General features: G+C 39.2%; 1 protein-coding gene across 1 annotated transcript in view; it reads left to right on the forward strand.

Moving 5' to 3' along the window:
- Positions 1–17,639, forward strand: part of LOC132590743 (ATP-dependent DNA/RNA helicase DHX36-like) — a 31,395-nt gene extending 13,756 nt beyond the window's left edge. Inside the window, exons 12-25 of the mRNA XM_060263653.1 lie at positions 1,568–1,655; positions 3,170–3,225; positions 4,515–4,579; positions 6,938–7,081; positions 7,399–7,516; positions 8,849–8,947; positions 10,425–10,598; positions 10,843–10,929; positions 11,768–11,851; positions 12,037–12,136; positions 12,225–12,315; positions 14,310–14,430; positions 15,292–15,444; positions 16,919–17,639. Coding sequence (XP_060119636.1) covers positions 1,568–1,655; positions 3,170–3,225; positions 4,515–4,579; positions 6,938–7,081; positions 7,399–7,516; positions 8,849–8,947; positions 10,425–10,598; positions 10,843–10,929; positions 11,768–11,851; positions 12,037–12,136; positions 12,225–12,315; positions 14,310–14,430; positions 15,292–15,444; positions 16,919–17,104 — 1,566 coding nt within the window. The 3' untranslated portion in view covers positions 17,105–17,639. The remainder of the gene's footprint in view (positions 1–1,567; positions 1,656–3,169; positions 3,226–4,514; positions 4,580–6,937; positions 7,082–7,398; positions 7,517–8,848; positions 8,948–10,424; positions 10,599–10,842; positions 10,930–11,767; positions 11,852–12,036; positions 12,137–12,224; positions 12,316–14,309; positions 14,431–15,291; positions 15,445–16,918) is intronic.
- The last annotated feature ends 341 nt before the right edge of the window (positions 17,640–17,980 follow it).

Consider the following 17,980-nt stretch of genomic DNA (forward strand, 5'->3'; position numbering starts at 1 on the left):
TTGTCCCTGGTTAGTATTTGGATGGAAGACCACGAAGGAATTTCAGGATTTCTAAGCAGAGGCAGGCAATGGCCAAATGACCTCTGAACATATCTTGCTTTGAAAACCCTGTAGGGTTGCCATAAGTAAGCTGTGACTTGATGGCAATTTACACACACACACATGTATGGAATGGCTGACGGACTCATTCTAGAAAATAGTGTTGCATTATCTGGAATTGTATAAAAGCACTGAATGCTAGTTTAATAATTGCAGTGATCTGTGGCCTTCAGGTTTCTATGATTTTGCTACTAGTGAAGAAATAATCAGCTTACCACTTGGACTACTGCACCATCACAGTGTTGCAAACAGTGATGGCGTGCTAGGTGAGATGTTCTGGCTAGATGTCAGTAGATGTTTAGGAGTGGATTTGTAATGATTGGTACTCCATTAATGCAGAAATATGAAAATCAGCAAGTGTTCTTGTATGCAGAAGTCACACTACTACAGCAAACCTGAAAGAGGTGTTGTGATGAGCCTGAGGGGACCCACACAGCCTTAAACTATTTTGAAGATCCAGTTGTGTTTAAACTGTGAACCTCCCCTCCATTACAAGACATTCTTAGGTTAGGTTCACTGCCATGAAGTAAGTTTTGTAGCAAGTAGGTAGAACATGGAGATAACTGAAGCTACATTGGTATGTAAATAACAAAGAACATTTATTTATAGGTTGGTTTCAAACAACAGATCTCCAGGTAGTCAAAGGAGAAACCTGGTTGAGGCACATAAATTTAAGCCAGTTATGCCTTCAGAATGTGGTTTGAATTCTTTTTAATGCTTACAGGTACAAACAAGTTTTCACTGATTAACCAGTAGGTTGAATGCTTTCACCCACACAGGATTCCAACCACAACAGCCTGTCCTGTCCCAAGAGTCAGACTAATTTGTACAAGGTCTGCTCATTACCAGGGACACACCTAACAACACTCTTTTGTCTCCCAGAAGAACTAAACAAGTCTGTTGCGCTACTGGGCACTCTCTTCAAACTGTCTATTCTTCTACTCAGCCAGACTTGAACCGTAATTGCAGTCTCCCAGAGACAGATCTGAACTCCCCTCTGCACTCTCCCTGAGGCAGATCTGAACTGACTACTGCTGTGGTTCCCTCCAACATTTCTTCAGCCTTCTGAAAGTCAATTGGATGCTGAGAAAGCAGTCCCATAGGGCCAGCTGAGTGGCTTTTTTCCCTTCAAAGACAGGACAGCTTCCTGTCTGTCACAAGTGTATTTGATGAAACATGTCCATGACCAGAGTATGCACTGTGGGAAGTAAAGTTGAGAAGACCTTTTTTTAAATGGAGTATAAATGTTATGTTAGTGAGCTGCAACTCAGTCAGTTCTTTCCTTTGGTTTCTTTTCTTTTTTTTGCAGACTGTGAAGACTGTAAATGAATTAATTTTCACATTTGGTATAATGAGAATTTTTGTAAATGCCATCATGTAAGCTTAGCAAAATAGCTTGTGTATTAATAATTATGCATTTATGTTTGTTTGAATTTTTCCTCCCCTATAAATTCTTTTATTCATGCAGGATGGTGCAATATTAGTATTTTTGCCTGGATGGGATAACATTAGCACTCTACATGAACTTCTGATGTCGCAAGTTATGTTCAAATCAGGTAAAATAAGTCTTGGAATTATGATGTAGTATCGTCTCAGTTGCTTTTGCTTAAACTGTCACCCAAGCTTGAGAAACAGTCTTTTCTCTGCCATGTCAGCATGGCATCATGGGTTGTGAAACTGGCAGCATATCTGTACATACGTCACATGTGAAGCTCATACAAATTTGCTGTCTATACGATCTTGTTCAGAAAGGACTGCTGGATTCTTAGATTTATTCTTAAATGTTTACTTTAACTAGATCTCAGCAACCACTGAATCTACACAGCCAATCCACTTTATGTTTTTTAATGTCCTCGAGACCCTTTCCTGTTTTCCATGGAGTCTTGAAACTCAAGTCATTTGGTGACTGTGATTTTTATGTGTGTCTGTAATGTGTTGAGATGATATTTTTGCTGGAACTGTGCTACAGGCAGTCACTATGAGCGACCTTTGTGAGATATAGGCAGTGATAACATCTGGAGTGGCTATTAGAAAGCATCCAGCATGAGAATTGTCACCTCTAATGGGGATTCATATGCTGCACAACTAAGGCTCAGAGGTGAGCACATTCCTCAAGGCTTCTGCATCTGCTCTGTCAGGCATGACAGCAAGCTTGGTGCCAAAGACTACATATAAATTTGTCTAGGACAAGCACTATAGAGTTGTGCTGGAAATTATTGGCAGTTAATTTACTAGTATGGACTTTGCTCCCTATCAGCTATTAAAAACCAGCTTCCGATTATTAACTGGGTATCTAATAGCTGTCCTGACCTGGATACCCCAAGTTTGTCACATCTCGGAAGCCAACCAGTCCTGGTTAATGTTTGGATGGGAGACCACCAAGGAAGTTCAGGGCTGCTACACAGAGGCAGGCAATGGCAAACCTCCTCTGAACATCTCTTGCCTTGGAAACCCTGTGGGGTTGCCATAAATTGGCTGCAATTCGATGGCACTTTACACATACAGATAATCAGGACTTTTTTTTGTAGCAGGAACTCCTTTGCATATTAGGTTACACCCCCCTGATGTAGCCAATCCTCCAAAAGCTTACAGTAAGCCCTGTATGCTCTTGGAGGATTGGCTACATCAGGGGTGTATGGCCTAATACGCAAAGGAGTTCCTGCTACAAAAAAAGGCCTGCAGATAGCTATATGGAATTAGTAAAATTGGGGGAAAGATATCTAGAAATGGGTGCTTCCAAGGTATAAGAAGTAAAGATAGAAACTATCAATATATTTAAATTTATTAAAATACTTAAGTTGCATGTAATGGTTTGCTTGTTTGAAAAATGTTTTCTAATGATTACTAGATATTTGTGTACGAAAGTAAATAAGTATTTTTCTTTTAGGCTGCTCAGAAAATACTATGACTATTGTGTGAGCCCGTATGAGCATTAGTTGTTGGTATAAATTGTGTCTCTAGCTTGAAAAAAACCCTGCATTAATAACTATGCAGTTATACCTTATTTGTCAGATCTCTAGTTTTCAGTTTTACCACTAAATATTTCATTGATGTTTTTGTTCATTTTCAGATAGGTTCCTTATCATTCCTTTGCATTCATTAATGCCTACTGTTAATCAGACCCAGGTAAGTGCTACAGTCGACAGTAATAACTGTAATGCGTATTTTAGGATATCTCAGGTGTTTGACCAGCCTGAACCTCGCCCCCCCTTCCAACTGATACCAAGCTGCTAACATCTTCTTTTTCTGAGAGCATTTGAATTCCTTCCTTGGTTGGTTTTAATTGTTCCTCTCCAGAGAATCTCCTAAGTTTCTAGGGAGCCCTATTTGCTCAGTGGTGGCCCAGACTTGCTACTTTGGCTATTTGTACTTTGGCCACTGTGTCTATGATAGGGTGTAGCTGTTTAATATTTAAACTAAACTAGAATGATTGGTAAATGAAATTGAGCTATTGCTGAGTCTGTTATTGTTAACTTTATGCACCAAAAGAATGAATATTTTAAGCACAAAGTTGAAATCAAGAAAGACATGAATCCCTACTCCTTATGATGACTTTCTGGAAGTTATGGAAATATTTATACTGAGTCAGTAATAGATCTCAATTTGTTTGTTCCCAGTTTTATTATGTATCTGATTTTTTAATGTCATTATATTATAATTTTATTTTTAAAAAAGAAACATATGCTAAACATTTTACATAGGTATTCTTCTATGCTAAACATTTTACATAGGTATTCTTATTGCTAGCAGTCGCTTTCAGCCCATTAACCATCTAACCAATTAGAAAGCTGTTTCCAGGCTAGATCCCCACATTACAAGCTGTTTGTTAACCACTTTAGATGACAATTCACAGCAGCTGCTTGTTAATCACTTTTACTAACCTAAGTAACAATCCTGATAACAAACTGGCATGGGGGTAATAACTTCTACAGCCAAGAAAGTTAATGCTTAGGCAAAAAAAAAAAAAACCCTCTCTTAAAGGAGACCTGTTTCTTGATGGGGATAGTTCAAGATCTGTCGCAGGAAGGGGGGAATCTGCAAGGATTGTTCCTTTACCTTGGCGCAAAGTTATTATGATGTCCAAGCCAGTGCTGTAACTAGGAGATAGCCTAGTAGTTTGAATACTGGATAGCCCTCATTCTAGAATGTACCTGCTTTCAAAAGACTAAAGATTGTATCTTGTATTTTTAATAACCTGCTTTGAACTTCAGTTTTGTCACTATTGTTGTTCTAATGAGCCTTTATTAATAAACTGAATACAAAGCTCTGGATGTCTGGTAATGCTTAGTTGACCTGGGTGAAATTAAGCTAGAATGTGTGTGTGTTGTATGTGTATTGACAAAACCTAAATCAGGAAGACAGATTTCCTGGAACACTCATGTTCTTTGTTTCATTTACACTTTTTTCCTTTATAGGTTTTTAAGAAGACCCCCTATGGAGTTCGTAAAATTGTAATCGCTACCAATATAGCTGAAACTAGGTACATTTTTTGTTTACGCCTCTAGCAACATCTTATACAACATCTTAACAATCATAGCATTGGAAAAAGTCCAGAAAAGGGCAACTAGAATGATTAAAGGGCTGGAGCACTTTCCCCATGAAGAAAGGTTAAAACACTTGGGGCTCGTTAGCTTGGAGAAATGTCGACTGCGGGGTGACATGATAGAGATTTAAAAGATAATGCATGGGATGGAGAAAGTAGAGAAAGAAGTACTTTTCTCCCTTTCTCACAATACAAGAACTCGTGGGCATTCAATGAAATTGCTGAGCAGTCAGGTTAAAACGGATAAAAGGAAGTACTTCTTCACTCAAAGGGTGATTAACATGTGGAATTCACTGCCACAGGAGGTGGTGGTGGCTACAAGCATAGACAGCTTCAAGAGGGGGTTAGATAAAAATATGGAGCAGAGGTCCATCAGTGGCTATTAGCCACAGTGTGTATGTGTGTGTGTGTGTATATATATATAAATTTTTTTGGCCACTGTGTGACACAGAGTGTTGGGACTGGATGGGCCATTGGCCTGATCCAACATGGCTTCTCTTATGTTCTTAACAAAATCAGAGTATTGTGATGAAGAAATATAAACTTATAATATTAGTAGTACCTGTGCATAGTTGAAGAAATAAATAATGATACAGGCATTCAGTGAGGATTCTTTCTGATCAGTTTGGTTTGGAATGGTTTTACAAAGATAACTGTTGTTCTAATGAGCCTTTATTAATAAACTGAATACAAAGCTCTGGATGTCTGGTAATGCTTAGTTGACCTGGGTGAAATTAAGCTAGAATGTGTGTGTGTTGTGTGTGTATTGACAAAACCTAAATCAGGAAGACAGAGGTCCTTTGCTTGGGTCGCCGCGGCCCGGGAGGGGGAATCCCCCTGCCAGCCTTTGACGGTGCGCCGCTGATAGCGGCGGACAGGGTCAGGAGCTTGGGGGTGCTATTGGAGCCTTCCTTAAAGATGGAGGCTCAGATAGCAGCCGCTGCCAAGTCCGCGTTTTTTCATCTTAGGCGGGCAAGGCAGTTGGCCCCCTTCCTGGAGCGTGACGACCTAGCAACAGTGATCCATGCTACGGTCACCTCGAGGTTAGACTACTGCAATGCCCTCTACATGGGGCTGCCCCTGTCCCGAACTCGGAAATTGCAGCTGGTGCAGAACGCCGCGGCCCGGCTGTTATTGGGTCTCCCAAAGTGGGGACACATTCAGCCGGGTCTTCGGACCCTGCACTGGCTTCCAGTGATATACCGAGTCCGGTACAAGGTGCTGGTTATCACCTTTAAAGCCCTATATGGCTTGGGACCTGTCTACCTGAAGGACCGTCTTTCCCCGCATGTTCCCCAGAGAGTACTGAGGTCGGGAACACAAAATCTCCTTACTGTCCCTGGGCCGAAAGAAGCCCGCTTGAAATCCACCAGAGAAAGGGCTTTCTCTGTTATGGCCCCTACATGGTGGAATCAGCTGCCGGAGGAGGTGAGGGCCCTGCGGGACCTTGTTCAGTTCCGCAGGGCCTGTAAGACGACCCTCTTCCGGCTAGCCCATACCTAGCTTGAGAACCTAATGCAACTTGCCAGATTTCCTTTATATATACTTGAATATTTATTAATTTTTAGAGTTTTATCTGTTTTATCTGTTTTAATTGTCTATTCCCTCACATGTTTAAATATTGCTTATTGTTATGTGGGATCTATTGTTGGAAGCCGCCCTGAGCCATTCGTGGGAAGGGCGGGATATAAATTCTAAATAAATAAATAAAAACTGTCTCTTTCTTGGTCTAATTCGAAACCTAAACTTGGAGTCAGTTTGCAGAAGAACTGAAAATAATGTTTTAATATTTTCCTTTTTGGTGGGCTCTGCACTTGGTTTTTGAAGGTGGTTAAGAAGTTAGTTAGTCCAGGCTATGCCCCCTCCCCAGGGGGGTGACCTCTGTTAGAGTGCTTCAGACTCTTCACTGCTTGTTGGTCCAGGGAGAAGGGGTAGACTTGACTGCCAGTGCTTAGCTTTGATATGTCTGCTGCAAAACCAGTTGCTGGTCAGAGCCTTTACTCACTGACCCACTTCCTGTTAGAGCAGGAAGGTAAGAGTTATGTCTACCACTGTAAATTTGGCAAACTAACTTTCAGGCAGACTAACTTTTTGCTTGACATTTTTGTAGCTTTTTTCACTTGACATATGCATTTTTTGGAAAAGTAGTTCACTGAAGCAACTAAGAATTGTCATAATTGCATAACCTTCTAGTCAGAGTGGGCAGTTGTCTTATATCTGGCTTTGCAATGCTAAAGATGACTCTGGATGAAGTTAAAAAAACTAATTGTGTCTTTTTGCTTCCCAACTTTGTAGTATTACCATAGATGACGTGGTATATGTGATAGATGGTGGAAAGATAAAGGAAACTCACTTTGATGCCCAGAACAACATTAGCACAATGGCTGCTGAGTGGGTCAGTAAAGCAAATGCCAAGCAAAGGAAAGGTAGAGCAGGAAGGTAAGGGTTATGTCTACCACTGTGAATTTGGCAAACAGTAACGTTTGTGCAAACTGAAAATGTTAGAATACCTCTCGATGTACTTCTGAGGCATTTAACTTCCTATATCTCCCTCTTACAAGTTAATCATGTCAGCAACCTGTATTAGGTCAGGTCTTTAAGCCTCTCATTCTCTTACCTTAATTTCAGTAAGGTTCTTGATTTATCTAGAACAATAAATTGTATATTGTTTTTATATACAAGGTATGGCATCCTTGTAATAATGTATGCAGGCTGGAGAAGCAAATACTTCATAAATGTTTCCTGTCTCTTTGCAGAGTCCAGCCAGGTCACTGCTATCATTTGTACAATGGTCTGCGTGCCAGTTTGCTGGATGATTATCAATTGCCAGAAATCTTGAGGACACCTTTGGAGGAACTCTGTTTACAAATCAAGGTGATAATCTGCTATTTGAATAAACTATGATCTGTTCAAAAGTTTGTGTGGTGTAGTAGTTAAGAGTGGTGGACTCTAATTTGGATTCCCCGCTCTTCCACATGAAGCCATAGTTGTCTTCATATACTTGTGGACTACTAGTTAGAGGCTGAGATCATAAAGGTGCATAGCCTTTTACCGGAACGTTTTCATAATCCCAGTGGAATTTGACTTCTTTCCCCTTTTCTTGGTCCAGCTTCTCTTGGTTTCAAGAGCAGTCCATGCAGGACTGAGTTGCCAGGTCCCTCTGGGCAGCTAGTGGAAGATGGAGCATGAACTTCCTGGGAGTTAGGAGTTTCTTTGTATGTTTCAGTGATGTGTCCACCTGCCTTCCAGTGTGACCCAGAAATGACATGGGGACATCAGGGAAACACTCTGGGGCAAACATTTTATGGTAGAATTAGCTTCTACCATAGAGTTTTGGCCCCAAAACCAGAGTCACCCCCAATCTTCCCTGTATAACTTCTGGGTCATGTTGAAGTCCCATAGGCACTTTGCTGAAATGTCAGTTGTTACTCCCTTGTTTTGGAAATAATTCCCACCGCCAGCCTGCTGATCAGAGGTGGATAGGTGGGGCCTGACAATGGGGGACCCCCCGCCCCCACCAGGGATCTGGCACTCCTAATGGTGAGGGTGGTTTCTGTCTAAAACATTGTGGGAACTGGCCTAGCAAAGTTACTTTATTTCTGACACTGGGATCGCATCTTGTTTAGAATGTAATAGACCCAGTATTGCTTGTGGCTGAGTTACAGAACAGCCAGCAGGTGTATAACAGCTTCGTTTCCTCTAAAAGTAAATGTAGGTCCTGATCCTTGGTCAGCCCCTTCTAGCTACCACTTTGTCCATTTTTTTACTCTCCTCATCTTGACCCATACTGATGTGTCATTCAGGTTATATAATAAAACTTTAATTCTGCAGTCTTTAACAGACCTACTTGGGGAACTCATTGAGCTGCACTTCTGATTGAACATGCTTAAGAAGTGTAAGGATAAAATGGAGGAGAAGAGAATGATGTAAGCCACTCTAAGTCCCTTTTAGCAAGACAGATGTGATATAAATGAAGTACGGTAAATAAAGTCAGTTTTCTAATTTATGAATAAGGGACCATAAATATTGACTACAGGGAAGTATATTGGAAAATACCCTCTGTTTGAAAGTTTATTTACTGTCCTTTTGTGTTTAAATAAAATGACTCTTGGAGAGAAATGTGTAGAATTACGCTACAATATTGTTGGAGCTCACCATCAGTGTATGATATATTAGAATATCCGTGTGCAATTGATGTTGTTCCAGATTTTAAAGCTTGGAGGAATTGCTCATTTTCTGAGTGAGCTAATGGATCCACCATCTCGGGATGCTGTGTTGCTGTCCATAAATCATCTTATGCAGCTGGTAAATTTCTGTTTAGCCCGCATGATATTTTGTGTATCCTACCCATGTGCTCACTAACTGATGGTAGCACATGGCATTGTGGGATGGGAGCTGAAGCAAGAAAATTGGACCTTGTGTCCACTAAGGGGGAAAATGAAGGCAAATTTGAAGTTTCAGAATTGCACACACTTTTGTTTGTTTATACTGTATATAAATTAATTTCATTCCCATCCCATTGAATTATCTTTAAATTGTTCTTGTCAGCAAGTTGAAATTATTCAAAACCATTGTGAAACAAGCTTAGATTACACTTGGATCATTGTGAAATTGGTCAGATAACTTTATGCACAAAATTGAATGTCCTTGACATGTTTGTATCCTTGGACATAATTCTTATAAACAGTGACAAATTAATTTATTTCTGGACTCTTTTCTACTTTATATTATAGACAGGGAAGGCTACTGAAAGATCATCTTCCATTTAAATTGATTGAGTCTGCTTTAGTCTTTTCTTAAACTTGCTACTGTTCCAGACACAGAGACTATTTCTTCCTGGCATCTTTTACTGTGTAGGGATTTTTCCCCCCTGTATAGAGGAAAAATTGGCCCCCTGCAGTCTTGTTCAGAAATTGATCTTCTGACCAGCCTGTCTTCTGTATATGAAGTCTCAGTACTACTCTGAATATGTGTTATATCTGCAAAGTGGCAAAAGGGCATTTGGGAAAAGATGGATTTAGTAAAATTAATACAAGATTTAAAATAAATGGAGCATTTGGGGGGTAGAGACTGGACAAGTAGGAAAAATTAAGAAGAATTTGTTGTAGAGACAACATATACGTACAGAAATACAGAAGGGTGGGTATTTTAAGCACATAAATATGACTGTTTTCGTACAGTGCATTGATGTTAAATGAAAGGAATGAGTCTCTCACAACTTTACTTCTGTTTCATAATAAGTTTAATAGACCCTTGCATCATCCAATTATTGGTCCTGATTGTCTTTTTTATCTTTTTTAAATATAAAAATGTTATTAAACCACAAAATAAGGGGATTACATCAATTACATTCAAATAAAGTAGTAAATCTATAAGGTACAAATATATAAAGATACAAAATATTAATACACTATGTAGTACATGGCAAGCAAGTAAAGCATATATGTTTCACCTTATTTATGACCACTCTATTTGTTTTGCTAACATTAATTCAGAAAAAATAATAATTCTTTATAAAAGGTATATTTTGGTATAATATCCTGTTCACTTAAATATTCAACAACAGGAAACCATACGGCTAGAAAAGAAGTAGTGCTGTGACTTGCAGTTGTCGCACTATTTGCCATTTTGCCTGTTAAAAAGTATTCCCCCAGTTTGTTCTTCCACATCTGAAGGGAAGGGGGGTTCTTGTCCCTCCATTTTGACCTTAACTCTATTCTTGCTATTGCAAGTAAAATGGAAATTAATAATCTTCTTAATATTTATATCTTCTTTCTCACAGAATGCCTTGGATAGACAAGAAGAATTGACTCCCCTTGGGGTCCATTTGGCACGGTTACCAGTGGAGCCACACATTGGGAAAATGATTCTCTTTGGAGCATTATTCTGTTGCTTAGATCCTGTCCTCACTATTGCAGCCAGCCTCAGCTTCAAGGATCCATTTGTCATCCCCCTGGTAAAGTATCTGAAGAGAGAATTAAGAAGTAAAGTACAGAATGCTTCTCATCCTGAAAGGGCTAGGAATAAATGAGTAGCAAAAGTCCAGGCTTGTGAAGCTTTTTCCATCCTGTATTTTTAAGAGTCAAGGTAGATCCCGCAACTGGAAATACTTTTAATCTATTGTATTGTTGCCTATTGACTTTGTACTTTAAAAATGAGGGGGAGAGTATTTGCCTGACAATTGCTTCTTTTGTCTGAAGGGTAAGGAAAAAGTGGCAGATGCAAGAAGAAAGGAACTATCAAAGAATACTAAAAGTGACCATCTCACAGTTGTGAATGCTTTCCAGGTAGGTAAACTCTGATTGACAATGAGTGCCTGACTCACAGTGGAAACGTAAGTGGCTGTAAAAAAAAAATCTGTTAGTTGTAAAATACTTAAATATTACACAGAGACTTTAGATGCTTTATGTAGACCATCTCCACTTAACTGAAATCTGCTGGATAGCGCTTGTTCCAGTCTACACTAGACATATTACTAATATGGGTAGACTTTTCTTCCAAGCAAGATTGGATTATGTTCTGCTCTTATATATTTTACACAGGTACGTATGCAAATATAATTGTAATCGCATCCAGCCAGTTACAAATTCATGAAATGCCTTTTCACTCTTGCTTTTGGAATTGGTTTAAATAGTTCTAAATACAGTCCCAAGCAGAATTATACCCTTCTAAGTCCATTGAAATCAATGCACTATAGCTCTGTTTTTCTGTTCTTCTACCTCTGGCCTTCTCCGTACATTTTATTTAGTTTTGGCATAGATGTATAACTTTACGAAAAAGAATGATTATGTTTCAGTGTTTAACATGGCTCATTACCCATCTCATTAATTCTCTCTCCCCCTCCCATCCATTTTATAGGCATATTTCTTTTGTTTGTTGTTAAATTGTTGTGTAATCTTTAATTGCAGGGGGAATAGCTGTTGTATTAAAATATTTATTTAAAAACATTATATTGCATTCCATATCCTTTGTGCCTTGTATAATGCTTGCTAGTTCTTCCTACTCCCTAGCAATTCAATCCAATAAGAAACTGAGAAAAAAATGATCAAAATCTCATTGACCCTAGTATTGCTGACAGGTCTAAAATATTGAACCAGATTTATACTGAACATCTCTTCTCTTCAGGGTTGGGAAGAAGCCCAGCGCCGTGGCTTCAGGTGTGAGAAAGATTATTGCTGGGATTATTTTCTTTCTCCAAATACAATGCAGGTAACACAGTTATTTATGTTTAACAGTGTAATCCTAGACTAAGTTATAGCTTTCTGAACCCCATTGACTAAAGTGGATTTAGAAGGGTGCGACTGTGCCTTGAATTTCGCTGTAAATCAGTTTAAAAAAATTGTTGAACATATTGTGACAGAGCTTATCATTGGCTGATTTGTGTTGGTGTCCAGATGCTGCGTAACATGAAAGGGCAATTTGCAGAACATCTCCTTGCCGCTGGGTTTGTGAATAGCAGAAACCCCAAAGATTCCAAATCCAACATTAACTCAGGTAACTGGAGAAGGGAAATAGTCCAGTGGGTGTACTTTAATTCTCCCTTTGTGAATTCTGTCTCACTTGGCCATGTTATCTTCGACAGACAATGAGAAGTTACTCAAAGCTGTTATATGTGCCGGTTTATATCCAAAGGTTGCAAAGATCCGAGCCAACTTGAGCAAAAAAAGGAAAATGTAAGGCTTTCTCCAATTTTATTCTTGGCTTTGTTATTTTTTAAAATGACATTTGCATGATACCAAATTTGGGGGACGGGAGTGCCAGGGGAAGATGTTCTTGTATTGAGCCAACAATTCAGGAGTATTTTTCTTCTGGAATGGTGCAAGTCTATCGCATGGGTCAAACAGGCTAATACAAGGGTAGCTTCCCAAATTATGTATATGTACCATTCATCCTTTAACAACAAAGTGCTGGGAAGCAGAGTTACAGTTACAGTTGGAGAATTGTTCTTATGGGTTGCCCTTGGATGTCTGAATATTTGAAAAGATGCAGCAAGAAAATTTGCCTTTCTTGCCTAAGCATGTGGTAGCAACAGTACACATAGTCCTCTCCTTCCCTTTTTATTAACTGCATTGGTTTGATTAACTTCTTAAGTGAAGACCATGAGCTGAGTACCTGATTTCCTTTAGTCCCACTGCCAATTTAACACTTCTGCCATGCTGGGTTAGACTGAAGATTTTCTAGTCCCACATTCTGTTTCCAGTGAGGGTCATCCCTGCCACTAGGCAATTACCTAGGACGCTGGCCTTCTGGGAGTGCCAAATTGGGCACCTCCCTATATGACTTTGTGACATTATGAGTGTGGGAGGAGCGCCAGAAGTTAGCCTTGACTATGGTGCCAGGCAGTCTAGGGCTGGCCCTGTTGCGAGTAGTGGGCAGCCCAATACCTAGATGCCACTGAGGGTGCTGGCCTTCCCCAGTAGTGCTTCTGCTGTGACCAGGTGGCAGATGTGAAGACCCTGAGTTCTAAATAAGTCCTGAGCTCATGGGTCCTCTCATGAGTAAAGTCCTCAAAGACCACTCTCTGAGTGGCAATAAGAACATGTCATTTGATTTTTTCTTCCTTGTTTTTTTGTGACACTTGAACCAGTTAGTGGCCTTATCATATAGTAAATCTTGCTAGCATATCAGCATTTCTGCATCCGCTGGGTCTGGATGTCTTGGAACAGCAAAGCGACTGCCATGTTCTAGAATTGTAGAGAAATGTAAAGTGTATTGCTACAAACCTGGGGATCATATATGATGTGACATTTCTTTATACTTTTGATCAGGAGAGCCTATTATGTCTGAAAACCAACTGGAAAATAAGAAGCTAGTTTCTAAGGTGTTTTAGTGGGAACATTTTATATGACACAGATCCTCGAAGAAACTTAACTGAAATGTGTAGGGGTTACTATTGATGTAGCCTTTCATTTTCTTGCATTGGAAAACAGTTTAGTAACAAACTGTAATTCTATAGTAGACTGTTGTAATCTGTATATTCTCCCATTTGACTTAAGCCATATGCAGTAGTCTAGGTCTGCCACTAGGCTGAGCTAAAAATGTACTCTTAAACAGGACGGTTATCTCAGTGGTTTCATTCTGGTTTTCTCCTTTCTATGTTATCCTCATTCTGAATGTTTTTAATTCAGTAAATGGCTAGTGAAAATATACCAGTGATAACTTGTTTTGATCTAAACTATGCTAGAATAGGCAAGAAAAGTTTGAGACAACAACCTTCCATAGACTATTTATACGTTAGCTTTTACAAAAGCGATAAAAAAAGTTTCTTTGAAGGGTAATGGATTTGTTATTTAGTTTTTGGCCTCTCCCCACCTCCTGCCCAATCCACAAAACTATCTTTGTATAAATAGAACCTTCTTCCTTAGAATACAAAAATACAATACAGATTCCAAGGGAGGTTGAATACCTCTTCTGTAAGTGTTTATCACCAATGTACAACTTGTTTTATTCTGTGATTTTAAATGGGGGAAAATGTCAAGTGTTTGAAAGAGTAGATGCTTAAAATGTCATCACTTCCACTGATTTTTTATTCTTGTCCAAACAGTCTATTGTCTAATTTGCAGTTTAGCACTTGTTGTAATTATGCAGAGCTGAAAGGGAAAAAAACCTTATCCAAAAATATTCTTGTGTAGCTTGCATCTAAAATACAATTTTTTGTGTCATTAAGGGTTAAAGTTTCCACTAATACAGATGGAACAGTTTACATTCATCCTAAATCTGTCAATGTTGAAGAGACAGAATTTCATTACAACTGGCTTGTTTATCACTTGAAAATGAGAACGAGCAGTGTAAGTGAATATTGTTTTAGCACTTCTATAAATGTCTGTAAACTTAATTTTTAAAAATGTTCTAAATGCCACATTTAGTTTTGCTGGTGAAGTTACATAATTTACTTGCTTAAATGCTTCTGTCTGATCTACAAGTGCACCTTTACTATCCCTGCCTATCTCACATAATTTGTCCTGCTGTCCTTTCAGGGAGCTCAGGGTGGTGGAACCAGTACTCTCCTCCACTTTTTTCCTAAAACCAACCCTGTGAAGGAAAGTTCGGCTGAGGGGAGTAGGGGGCTCAGTGACTTCATGGCCAATTTCAGATTTGAACTCAAATCCTAGTTTTAACATACTAGCATATATAGCACACTGGTTCACTCGAGAAATAAGCTATTAACACTTTCCCCCCACATGAGATACAATAATGATGAGAGCATGGCATAAATGACTTAACAGGTGCTAATCTTTGTGGTTTTCTCAGCCTCTTATTACTATCATAGTCTTCAGTTTTTCCTCTGTTCCTCTGGTACTGGTTGCTAGGATTTCATATACTTCCCCACTCCAATTCTCATGCCCTCCAGTTTCCTCTTGAGATTCTTTGCCTCTCATTTTACCTGCTTTTTACTGCAGAAGAATGAAATCCCACCTCAGTTGTTGCTCTTGAGGTAGCATGCAAAGCTGGATGTCCAAGAAGGTAGATGGTCTTGGTTTCACTAAAAACTCTGTATTTAGTTAGTTGGCAGAAATAGTCATCATGTCACCATTTTGGTTGAACAAATTTAAAATAATTTGAAGGTGTCTAATTCTGATAGGGTGCTGGTGCTGTGTTATGACTCTATTAGCATGTTCCTGTTGTGCTGAATATATTCTTTGTTACAGATATATCTGTATGATTGCACAGAAGTCTCGCCATATTGTTTGCTTTTCTTCGGAGGAGATATTTCTATCCAAAAGGATAAAGACCAAGACACTATTGCTGTGGACAAATGGATTGTATTCCAGTCTCCAGCACGAATAGCCCAGTTAGTGAAGGTGAGTGTGCCTCTTTCTTCTATCTAGGTTGGCAACTAAAGCCATAAAGGCTAACGCTTCTTAAAGAAACTGTTATAGAATGTTTTTTTGCCATTTGGGGGCAATTCACTCTGGAGAGAATCCTCATCATAATGCTAATCTCAGGCCCTTTTTGCTCCTCTTTCTGTCATTGTGGGTGAGAGAATAACAAACTGGCATCTTCCTTGCAACCTATTCACAACAATAGGGATTCACAGTAAAGGCAGGGTTGTTCCATATTCAAATAAACATAGTACAGCTCAGTTCATTTGTTCATTTTTTCTTTGCAATATTGGGAAGAGCTTGAAAGCATTGAAGACTTGCCTTATGTTATGGAGAGATACTGGTGATTGAGCAGGGCTGTAATTTGGTGTAATGAAGGAAAGTGAGATGTGTAGTTCATAATTACCTTGTTTGCTAAATCAAAGTTATGCTTATCTGGAGGCTGTTCAAAAATTTTTACACAATCTGAACACTTAAGAGATTGCTATTTTTTTTTCTTGTTACGGTGTTGAGAACATAAGAAGCTGGGTAAGACCAGTGGTCCATCTAGTGCAGCATCCTCTCATGCACAATGCCCAACCAGTTCCTCTTCGAGGGCCAGTAACAGAGCATAGAAGCTGAGATATTCCCCTGATGTTGTCTCCTAGCACTGGTAGTCAGAGGGTTACTGCCTCTGAATGTGGAGGTTCCCTTTAGTTGCCATGGCTGGTAGCCACAGGTACACTGGTAGACCTATCCTCCAGGAATGTCTAATTTACTTTTAAAGCCATCTGTGTCTGTGGCCATCACAACACCCTCTGGCAGCAAATTCCACATTTTAATCACCCATAACATTGTAGAAGCGCTCATTTGTATCCAACAGAGCAGTTCCACAAGTGGAAGGATTACTTGGAACAAGACTTTCTCATCTCTCCCTTCCTGCTGCAGTCCCTAAATCCACTCTCCCCCAACACTGCTCCTTCTGTTAGTAGAAATGCTTTGTTGGATCCAAGATATAAGATAGATTAGGGATTTGTATATTTGAAATGTGATGCTGGTCAGCAGTTTCTTGGCAAGAATAAGTCAAACTGCAAGAGCCTAAGCATTCTGCTTGCAATAGAGTCCTCCTAAAATGTTAATGTATGGGCAGTGCTTTCAGGGAAAGATCAAAATAAATTACTACTTTCAGAGTGCACATATACACAGTGCGTTTTTGAAGCACTTAACAGAGAAAGCTGTTCCTAAAACTTGTAAGTTTAGCTTGGCAGCAAACTGTATAGCCAGCTGAATTTTTCAATATCTTTTACAGACTGATAGTTAATTGGACATAGGATTAAAAAAAGAACAGAAAAGTAGGTCACTCTTATTTCCAGGGAGAAAATTGAAGTTTTGACGCTACTGTATAAAAAGTAGAATAACTGTCAAAACTTGCTTTGTTAGTTCTTTCCAACCACTATCCTTTTTTTATCTGCAGGATTTGAAGAAAGAATTGGATGACCTTCTGCAAGAGAAAATAGAAAACCCACACCCCGTGGACTGGAACAATACTAAATCAAGGGACACTGCAGTGCTGACAGCCATTATAGACTTAATCACAACACAGGAGAATGAAACAGCCAGAAACTTTGCCCCCCGTTTCGAGAACGAACGATACAGTTAACTGTGTTCCTTTGCTGCTGATTTTTTTGTTGATAGTATATTTGGGGGCATCTTGGAATATCGCACATTGTGACTACACGGCGTCAGTAGTTTTTAGTAGTTTGGAATGGCTCCATGTGTATGGCATGCAACATCCAAAATAGCTTTTGCCGGAGTTACATGGTCTGATGTATTGTATTGTCATGTCTATATGGTGCTCGTTAAGGACTGTAACTTTTCAGGTAAAAGCTGAATGAAATTGAAAATGAACAGAAAACATTTTTTTGACATTATTTAGCTGTTTATCCTTATCTGTGGAGCAATTGTCACTTTTTAAAGTGGGGCAAATAACTGAAATTTCCAACCATAAGCATTGCCTCTGTGTTTTCTTCTGAATGCTAGCTAAATGTTTCTGGGCAGCCAAAAAGCATGTTGTTGGGAAGCTGTAATGTTCTGTAAAACAAACATACTGAGTCTTGAACTTCCAAAAGAGATCCGAGGACTGATAGATGAAAGACTTTTTTTTTCTACTTTAAATAAAATTGTTGTAGAAAGGCTGTTCTTGAGATCAGTCAGTGTTCAGATCTTTCTAGATATTTGACTAAACATCTGCTCTCTAGTCCTTCTAGAGTCCAACACTAGGTCGGTGGAGAATGACATGTACTGATCCATTGGCTTAGGCTGCATATCCATAGAATCCCCATTAGAAAAAAATCTACATTATGCTAATTATCTGTTTATAGGATTTACAGTGCATGTTTCCTGAGTATTTAAGTCCCTCTGTAAGAACTTGATGTCACTTTCTGCTGAAGAACATGGGTTTGGATTGGGGCTGAGAAACCAAGTTTGCAATTTCAGTGGGATTTAAGTGGTAGCCAGAGTTCTGTTTCAATAATCA

Source organism: Heteronotia binoei, unplaced genomic scaffold, assembly GCF_032191835.1.
Source record: "Heteronotia binoei isolate CCM8104 ecotype False Entrance Well unplaced genomic scaffold, APGP_CSIRO_Hbin_v1 ptg000568l, whole genome shotgun sequence".
NCBI classification, from domain to species: domain Eukaryota; kingdom Metazoa; phylum Chordata; class Lepidosauria; order Squamata; family Gekkonidae; genus Heteronotia; species Heteronotia binoei.